Source organism: Ptychodera flava, chromosome 4, assembly GCF_041260155.1.
Source record: "Ptychodera flava strain L36383 chromosome 4, AS_Pfla_20210202, whole genome shotgun sequence".
Taxonomy (NCBI): Eukaryota; Metazoa; Hemichordata; class Enteropneusta; family Ptychoderidae; genus Ptychodera; species Ptychodera flava.
The window spans coordinates 25,157,433-25,167,790 of record NC_091931.1 but is presented as its reverse complement, the minus strand read 5'-3'; the positions used below and the strand labels follow the sequence as shown (position 1 = coordinate 25,167,790).

General features: G+C 37.8%; 1 protein-coding gene across 3 annotated transcripts; it reads right to left on the bottom strand.

Annotated features, from left to right (window-relative positions):
• Positions 1–715: 715 nt before the first annotated feature.
• Positions 716–9,718, bottom strand: LOC139131270 (monocarboxylate transporter 12-like). 3 transcript variants are annotated; one of them, XM_070697262.1, is made up of 5 exons: positions 9,635–9,718; positions 4,525–4,793; positions 3,923–4,066; positions 2,714–3,652; positions 716–964 (listed from the first exon to the last, which is right to left on the bottom strand). In XM_070697262.1, exons 2-5 carry the CDS (start codon positions 4,730–4,732, stop codon positions 801–803), a joined length of 1,455 nt encoding a protein of 484 aa, XP_070553363.1. In that variant the 5' UTR covers positions 4,733–4,793; positions 9,635–9,718; the 3' UTR covers positions 716–800. The 3 variants fall into 3 exon arrangements, with proteins under 3 accessions (XP_070553363.1, XP_070553365.1, XP_070553364.1); XM_070697264.1 differs by having other exon boundaries at positions 4,676–4,793; XM_070697263.1 differs by lacking the exon at positions 9,635–9,718 and adding an exon at positions 9,447–9,626.
• Between the last annotated feature and the right edge of the window lie 640 nt (positions 9,719–10,358).

The window sequence follows — 10,358 nt, the reverse complement described above, 5'->3', positions numbered from 1 at the left end:
CTAGTTTTTTTTATTCCACAGAGAATGTTGACTACTTTTATATTTAATAGTTTTGTTGAAATTTATAACTGACGCTCTAGCCTTTCCAACCACTGAGAGTGTGACGTGATTCAACCGAGCTGTTTCCCTTGCTTATTTTGAGTTTACACAAGCAATGTGAAAGCGGATCTTGTGTAATCTGACGTTAACGTTAACATTTATTGATTATGCCAAGCATTTTGCCGTTGTTATAAGAAACTTCGCAGTTTAATAGTGAAAATGGTCAGTGGGGTTGTGGTCCTCTTTCCGATTAACGGCTGTTGGAGCCGATGCATGAGAATTTAACACGGTCTTTTGTCTCGATGGCAGTCGATCAAATGTTATGAGTTATCTATCAGCTAACAAGATCAGCAAAGGTCTATATGTGATCTTAAAAAGACATCACAACAACAACATTGACCATACATACCGAAGGGGTAAGAGAATCCCCAACTGTCTGATGATCGCCTTAAAACGTGAAACATCATGCAATAATCCGCGCCGTCTAAATTAAAGCATACTCGCAAATTTCTAGTGGATTTGTACATTATTGCGCACGAGTCTTCTTTAATTGAAAACATATCTGAATAATGAAATTTACATTAGGCTCACTGAACAGCATTCTCTTATAATATAAAATTCAATAATAACAACAATATTGACAGTGCTTCTGTAGTTCCCAATTTTGGTTATTTTATTAAAGTGTGTGTTATTTTCTTCAATAAGAAAATTGAAACATATCTTCCACTAGCTTGAACATGAACAATTCAAATTGATATCATTTATGACGTTCCCTCCTGATTGTCAACGTGTAAATCCAATCGACTTTTTGCATTCCTCTTTTGGAGTACACAGACGACTGCACAAAGAATGGTGCCGATGCTTATGCCTGCGTCTGTCACGAACAGGGGATGTCGTGAATCTTGGGTGACGTCATAGATCTTACCTAGTCAAATAGAAGAGATTACATAAATGCTAGAAATATACAAGCTGTGTTACATCAATTTTGATGTAAATCTTTCACCGGCAAATTCAAGACGATAAACATAAGAGTTGCATAAGCACATACGTAAATACCTGCCTACTTACCTACGTTCCTACCTACCTATCTACTACTATCTACGAATGAGTGTATGTATGCATAGATACATAGGTACATAGATACATACATAGATACATAGGTACATACATACATACATACATACATACATACATACATACATACATACATACAGACAGACAGACAGACAGACAGACAGACAGACAGACAGACAGACAGACATGTCTTAACAAATTCTTTGTTCTCAGTATTGTGATTTTTTATGGTTATTAAGAACCTTTCGGATTTTTGTGTATAATTATGTTTGTGACCATACCGTTTTGACCGAAGAGCGATTTTAACAGTGACAGACATATAAACACCGCACAATAGAGTGAAACAGGCAAACTGCCGTTGGTTGTTAGCCAGTAGGACCTTCTGACAATGCGTGGTGTTAACTGCAGTGACAATCATCAGGGGCTATACTGTGTGTTTCGTTGTGTTGTGATGTAGGCCATTCTCCTCCATTACCTCCAGTCTAATATGTCAAGTTTAGAATTTTCTAAAAGGTCTCGTTTATGACATAGGAAGATATTTTAGAACAGTTATTAGCATATCAATAGAATTCTAGGTTTTTCTTGTGTTCTTTGGATGGAATCATTTCAGTTTAAATTCTTCACTACGGAGTGGCATCAGTATGTGAAACACACATGAGAGAGGCAAATGGGAGATCATTTGATACAGAAGAGCAAATAATACAGAAATAGTGTGCTTAAAGCAGAACTAAAAGTTATTTCATTTATGTATGTTGAAACTTTGAATATTGGTTTGGTGGTTGCAACATCCGAACATCAATTATTTGTTTTATCCGCGCTGTGACGCAAAAATGACTCGAGAACCCGCGAGTGCCTTGATGGTCGCGGATAAGAACACGGGGCGGTACAGATTGTTATTTAGTTGCACTATTTGGGATCACGTCATTCGACACTAATTCGGATTTAATTGAAGACCTCCATGCTGGATTTGCTCTGTGAACTCTGAACGGTTCGGAAACAACATCAAGCCTGCAGCCAGAGGACTTCCTCACCCATCAGTGTCTATCCAGACTCAACTCCCTGGAGACTATAATTTAGGAGTTTCGTGCCATCTGAGCTAAGATAATTGTATTTTGTGTATCTTTAAAAACTTTCCTAGGTTTACTAATGAGTTTTGATACATTTTATGTTAGAGAAACTCTCTGACTCCACCGCCTTTTTCTGCTGTAACAGTTTACTGTGGGTGGTCTGCTAAAGTTGTCTTTTTTGTAGACCAATTTTTCTCATGTTCGACTTATACTTATAAGTCTGGGCTGTTAGTTTTTAAGTAAATTTATTTTTAAAAATATCGTTTTATTTCTTAAATAATAACTCTATTGCTATATTGTCTATTTTTAGCCATAAATAAGTCATTATGGAGGCCATTCTCCCGAAGCTAGAACTGCAAACATATAAATGGATATACGTTACACAAACACAGAGAAGGAAAGAAACATATATACAAGGAAACGGGGAGAGATGTCAGCAGTCGGACATGTATACTTTTGTGAAGAGACGCAAATACAACTACAATGTCATGGGATAGACACATATTGAGGAAAAATATCTGTAATCTATTTACCTGCAACTGGTATCATCACACATGATATCTCCAACACGGCAAAAAGTAAACCAAGTGCACTAGGGTGATCTTTAGGTTCTACCAACTTTCTTGCACAAACCACGTAGACAGGCGTGATAACTCCTTGGGCTATCCCTAGGAAAACGCATGAGATAACCATAATTGCGTAGTTTGTTGTGAAAGTTAACACTATATTGGCGATTGATTTTGTAGCCATCATCAACGTCAACAGTGTGAAGGGAGAGATAACTCCTCGATCAATGAACCAACCATGCAGGAATCTACTAGCCATACCACAAGCGCCAGTATACGTCAGCAACGTGGCTGCATCAATACGAGGAATCCCAATGGCAACAGCGCGAACAACTATCCAGACAGGGTTTGACCCTATGTAAACACCATAGAAAAATATACTGAGGTTTAGGACCCCGTAAAGGGGATATCTTCGTACAAGATGAAACCCAAACAGCCTATATATGAGAGCACATTTTTTCATAAGGCATTTCTGCTTTATTTCAAGTTCAATATTATCGACAGACATTTCTGAATTTACGTCTTTCGTCATGGGAATACTTGTAGATTCTACGGTGCTTTGGTTCATTTTCCGTAGTTCTCTCGAGTCCGTGTGCCTTGATATCACTCGGTCATCGTCTTGCGTTTCCGTGTCTTTCTTACAGATACCTTCATCTAGTGTCGGAACACTAAACGGTGCTTTCATGGCTGTGGCACACACAATCATATTGGCGGAGAATCCGGTGAATATGACTAGTGCGCCATGCCAGCCATATTTTTCTATTAAGAGTACGGTTAATGGCGGGAGAGCCATGGCGCCGCACCTAGCTCCCATTGAAGAAAGTCCATTAGCAAATGCATAACCATTACGGAAATATTCACCAACGATTGTGTAACCACAAATTGAGGCAACGGAGAGACCAATCCCTGTAATAAATTGGAATAATTATCGAGGATCGAGAAATAAGCTTAATAGGAGCTCAGAGCGATTTTTGTTTTTTGTGGAAGCTTGGGCTATCTCAAACTTTTCTGATAAGCATACATGCTTTTAAATCATGAAAAAGATCACCTTAACTGCAAATGGTTGTGAAAGTGAAAAAAACGTTGCAAGACACAAGAACATCGTTTCGGCTATTAAAGTAATATTGACTTATGCATTACATTGTAACATCACAGTGTTCATCAAGCTATTCTTACCGTTTAATATCCCAAATGTTACGATTAGGTGGGGTACACTTTCAGCAAATACAGATAAGCCTATGGCTGCACAGTGTAAGATGGCCGAGAATAAAACTACTTTTCGCACACCATACTTTGAAACAGTGAATCCAACCAGGGAACCTGAAAAGGATCGAAGGGTTCGTGACGTTGAACATGTATTGAAGATGTTAAAGGACCAGTGTCATTGTTTGTCTGGTATATTTTTGACACCACAGTTCATTTTAATCATTCTGCATCTGTGTAGTGATTGACAGCTTTCAGCAGACCTACTGACCAAACAGTTTTCATTGTTCTATTATATTTTTTTATCTACACTTGCCAGAAACAACCTTGATGAGTATGAGGTCAGCTTTGGTGCAGAATACGATAACCTTTGCCATACTGCATGATGCATTTACGGTTGACTTTAATATGACTGCCCAAGTTTTTCGTTTGTCAAATACTGAGATATTCACATTGTTAATTTTCGTCCACATTATGTTGAATTATTACGACACATGTGACAAGGCAACCGTCGGATGGTGATAATTGGGATCAGCATGGAGACATCATTCCAACGGAAACTAATGTTCAATTACCGCTTACTGCACCACCAAGTCCTGCGAACATGAAAATCCACATGAAGACAGATGCGCCCTCTTTAAAATAATCTAGAAATTCGACCATGAAGACGCCTCTTGACACTTCCGAACCTACGTTGTAAAAATTTATATAGAATGAACTGCATACAATTAACCATTTCCAATAGCAGTCTTTTTCTTGATGTTTCTCCATCTTCTTAACCATTAAGCAGAACTTTACACAATAGTTGCAATTACACTTGATTGGTTTTAGAGTTTATGGTTCTCTGTAAATGAAATGAACAGGATTTTGTACTACAATACGCCATTTCTTACACCAAGAAATTTCTTCCCAGACAATCAACAGCCTTTTTGGAAATTGTATTCATTTTGAACAAGGTTGACCATATCGTTTGCTTACAGCAAGATTGCAACCTCTCGGTCACCAACTGGAACTCCAATATGGAGGTTGTTTACTTCTTTAGCATAATCATTCAAATAAATAGAAAAGAGTGTAGGAGACAGTACATCTCCGTGTTTAATATTAGATTCTGTTGAGAACCAATGGGAAAGCAAACCAATTTATATTGACAGAAGAAAGTTGGTTCTCATAGGGACTCTTAATTGCCTTGTACAATTTGCCTGAAACACCATTTTCAAGTAACTTAAAGGAAAGCATATCTCTTTACCCAATCAAACGGTTATTTTCATTTCTATGAAAGCCGCAAATGTGGACAAACCTGACTCTTTTCTATTTCTAAAAATACTTGTCATAACATAAATATGATCGATGGAGGCCGTACCTTTTCCAAAACCATATTTTGCTCATCAAATAAAATATTTTTCGCATCTAAATATTGGACGTCTATTATTTATAATCCCAGAATACAATTTACTTACAGTTGACAAAAGGCTTAATTTTCGATAAATTAAGGGAACTCGGGGATCATTGAATGCACTTTTGGGTATTGGTTTGATTATATCTTTTCCCCACACACTAGGTATTTTTCAACAATTAAAATAAAGTTGAAATAAATTGTGAACCAATTTAATTGCAGTTGGGTTTTTGGAAATACGGCTAGTTTTCAATCGGGTTTGATCTCACAACATTATTATTGCCTGAATACATGGGTTTATATGCTCGAGAGCACTGTGACTATTTCTTCGACGCCAGGGCAAATTGTATTCTGCTTCGAGGGCACATAAACCAATGTATTCAGGCAATAATATTTTATTACATGTCTCTTCACAGTTAATGCTATATGACATTTAGTTACATACAGGGCATTTTCAAACAATTTTACCATTATCGACCAGCATCAAACAGATTTAAACGAAAATCAAAAAGCAGTGCGCGCATGGATATTTTACATCTAGCGTGAGCGTCTACTTTGACGTCGAAACGTCGAAGGGCTCACTGGACCGGGTAACCATTGAAACCGGTTAGTACATCGGTCACCGGCCCGCTAACTCCCCATATGTTTCTATTCAAATGAATGCACTGATTTGCACTCACATCAAGGCATGAAATGAACGGCATTAAGTCGCCTAGCGGAGAGGCAACAGACAGAACCGCTCGGCCAAATTTCCGGTCTCAAAAAAGTGGTTCAATAACCGGGCTATTAAAGTTGTTACATTTTTCTGACTGCGACCACTCCAAACGTTGATGAAGTACTCACGCTCGCACACTCGCTATCACACATCGCACACAAACTTTATTGAAGCAATTAATAAATCATTTTACTGGGAGACAGCCTCGGGGGCAATGCTATCCACCAGCAGAGCTATCAACCTAGGGTAGAACATATGGCTAGTTTTTAATCGGGTTCAAACTCACAACATACGGCATCAAGTCGCCTAGCGGAGAGGCAACAGACAGAACCGCTCAGCCTAAACCCCACTCTCAAAAAAGAGTGGTTTAATAACCGAGCTAAGTTGTTACATTTTTCTGACTGTGACATCTCCACACGTTGTAGAGTTCATGAAGCACTCACGCTCGCACAATCGCTGTCACACATCGTACGCAAATTTTATCGAAGCAATGAATACATAAAAAAGATAGCCAGCGCTAACTGCTGTATTTAGTTTTGACCTATGTACTACATTCGTCACCTCTTGAAGTGAAATATCAAAATTCAATAGGGTTACCATGATTGCTGTCTACTTGCAATTCCCACAGATTTTTACAACTTAAAGTATGTTGGTCAAAGCCCTCATCGAATTCAATGTCTCCTGTGACAGAAGGACTATAGAGATCTTCAAGTCCGATTTCCAACATCTGTTATGACGCTATTGTTTTCTACATCAACTTCCGATAGAATATCATTTTATGCGCTAGGACCAAATTTTTAATGTGATTAAAAAACTCAGTTTTATTTGTATGTTCAATTATTTCAATATCCATCATAACCTGTCTTTTATATGACCTCTTCAGCTTTTTGTATAATTGGTCAACTGTATGTTGGGCATTCCTAATATTTTGTTTAAATACCGATATCTGTAATTTAGTACCTGTACATTTCATAAATTGTTTCTCTTTTTCTCTCATGTCCCGCCAAAGAGCAGTCAGTTCTGTATTCCAAATGGCTTGTGTGCTTTGAATTTCTTTGAACATACTTGGATAACAATGCACTCTAGCGTAACATCCATTTCAGAAAAAATACTATCACAGTTTTTTTTTCACATATAAGATCCACATTCCATCTGATGTCGAGAGATGACTCAATTTGTCTATAATAGCATTTCTTGATATTCCCACGTCTAGAAATCCGTTTGGAATATTATAATCTCATATCGTCTTGTCTTTTCACCCTTAACTACGGATTCATTGAATTTTCCCATAACGCTCAAGCTTCCTTGTCCCCATTTTTAGGGTCAAAACTGAGTGATCTTGTAATGCACAATCACCAAGAAAGAAGTGTACATCATACATGTACACATCAATTAATGCAGTGACAGAATCCATAGGAAATTCATGGCACAAATTATAACAGCAATAAGAGCTCAATATTACGATTGGTTGAAATACAATAGAACATGGCGGTAGTAAGCAGAATACCTCCATGAGAAAAACAAGTTACTGGGTGAATTTTAAAATATGTAAACGAGTAAGACCATATCGACGATACCGTGCAAGTGACGACGAGTGTTGACGTAAAACTTGAACTTGTTTATTGAATACGGAATCGTGGCTAGGTCTCACGGTCAAGCCACAGATACATCTGCTAGTCCTGTCTCCTCTTGTTTGTGCCTGAGTTCGTGTCCTGTCTCGTTCACTTCACCAGGGAGTGAACGTGGTCCTGAGTGTCTGAGCTAGTCTCTCAGTGAATGTCCTGTCTTGGTCACTCCTCAATGGAGTGTTCCTTGTCCTGATTGTCTGAGCTAGTGTCCTAGTTGCGTGAGTCAGTGTCCTTGAGTGAATGTCTCTACTGCAGATTAGTCAGTCCATTTATACTGTAACAACATTTTGGCTATGTCGGATACCGACGCCATAAAGAATACAATAAGATGTGATATACATTACTTTGATTTCTACCGACGTTACAAGAAGATAGAAAATATACAAAAGTACAAATAATCAGCTGTCCGTGCTACAATTCTTTTGTTTCAAACCAACGCCTCGAATAAATTAAAACAGCAATAACAGCTCAATTTTTCCCATTGTGTCTATCTGCCTCTGATGAAGGTCGTCCTTGTACGTCCGAAACGTTAGGAAGAATAAACATTTATTGTATAGTAGCAGATGGGTCTTTTCAACTACTGTGAATTGCTTTGGAGCATTGGCATTAGACGAACTAGACACATAGTCTAAATCGAGGTGTTGCCAACACTGTCAGGTGTAATTATCAGCTGAGCAGTAATTCCAGTCGACCACAGAGAAATCAACTCTGCCAAAGTTGAAACATTGTCTCGCAGCAGGTCAGATGTAGTCAAAACAACTACACCTGAAAGCAAGTGATAAGACTTGGACAGTGCTTAGACATATATGGTGGTTTTGTCTAGACTACGTCTGACCTCCTGCTAAACAATGTTTCAACTTTTGCAGAGTTGATTTTTTATGATCGACTCATGTTACCGCTTAGCTTTTAATTGCACCTGACAGTGTTGGCAACACCTCGATTTAGACAATATGTCTAGTTCGTCTAATGCCAATGCTTCAAAGCAATTCACACCTCATATATCCACTATCTACAAGTACCCGCTGCAAAGTCCACATATGGGCTGTGGTTGAACTGACCCACTTGATATTCATCACTATAATTACGATTGGTTGAAATATATTAGAACATGGAGGTAGTACGCCGAATACCTCCATGAGAAATATAAGTCACTAGTCACGTGGCGCCAGTATTGTTATAATCACAATCGACTGGAATTCCAGCTTGAATAATCGCGTCCAGGGATGCTAATGTATTGTGAGCGTAAAATATTAATTTCTTTGCGCTAATTTGGAAGATTATGACAATCACATGGTACAATTATATAATCTACGACAGATTTTCCACTTTGGGAAACTGATATAAAAATGTCTCGAAGAGGGTAAATTCTTCAATTAATTCTGACATGTGAAAATCTTTTAGAAACTCAATAGGTGTTTCACCGTATTTCCGTATTTGTTAACTACGCTGTCTATATTAGTTCTATTAGGAATATTATCAATTTCTGGTATACAATCGTCTAAAGCACCAACTTTAATCACCGCAAACTATAATCTTGTCAACATCATTTTCTATAAACAGTTGACTAAGTAAGTGAGACAAGAAACCAATGGCATCTCTTCAATGAAGAAAATATTCTGGGGGTACATAACACGTAAAGACGATAAAACTATACTCTGTTATTTTATCGACAAATTTCAATCCTTAATTACCATCATAAGATATATCACAAACACATATGTTCTATCTACAGGCAATATTTAACCAATATACAAACTCCACCTGAAGCCGTATGGCTCTCTTGGGTTACAATCCTCTCATAAAACCAAACCATCTGTATCCTTCAATCTCAATACTTTCGAGTAGCTGTAGGCCTCGCTGCTGATCTGACTGTACCGACGTTATAAATTACGTTGCAGTTGTCATGTATAAGTTGAAAGTAAAGTTTCAATGGTTAGAACAATACTTACTGTTGACTTTCGACTAGTGCAACGCTTTTGGTTAGTCAGCTTGCAGTCATCGCGACCTTGTTATTCTGTGTGCTTCAATATTTGCTGTGACCTTTCAACTAACAGCCTTTCTACTATATAGGCTGGCCTTTTGAACTAGACAAACGAACATTCAAATTTAGAATGTCAATCAACAAACAATGCGTACTTTGACCTCTACAGGGGTCAAGGCAGTTTATCTCTGCAGCCCATTCACCGTTAAGATTGTAGTGATATCTATAAAGCAAGCAATATCTGCTGACGAGGAATATCTTTTATAACCAAAGCAAAAACAGAAAAAAAAATTATTAAGTTAAACGGCTTTAACTATTACGCTGAGCTTATCAGATTGACGGATTGTCCCTCGTCCGTCAACATCCATCTTCTTTTCAGAAACCGCTGGTTGCATTGCTTAAAAAATTAATATGCAGATTCTGAGGGACGCCCTTAGTCAGATTTGTTGCAATTGGCGGGATTTGCATATATGCATTTTTGGGACAGTTTTCAAAGTTTTGGTAAACATGTTTTCTTCTCTGAAATCTGATTAACTTGCGTTGAAAATTTGTATGTACGTTGCATGACCATGGTCAGGCTTGGTCGCATCGTGTTGGAAATTTGCGTATTTATGTATTTTGTAGAGCTATTTTTCATGTTCTTGGTAAAAAAAATCTTCTCTTGAAATGCCTGTCCGATATATTTGAAATTT

What these genes read in the sequence shown, in the direction of transcription:
- LOC139131270 (XM_070697262.1), bottom strand. Translation starts at nt 4,732, where the DNA reads ATGGTTAAGAAGATGGAGAAACATCAAGAAAAAGACTGCTATTGGAAA. An exon ending in ACTTGGTGGTGCAGTAAGCG is followed by an intron (nt 4,067 to 4,524) that starts GTAATTGAACAT and finishes GATCCTTTTCAG; the next exon opens with GTTCCCTGGTTGGATTCACT. An exon ending in AACATTTGGGATATTAAACG is followed by an intron (nt 3,653 to 3,922) that starts GTAAGAATAGCT and finishes AATTTATTACAG; the next exon opens with GGATTGGTCTCTCCGTTGCC.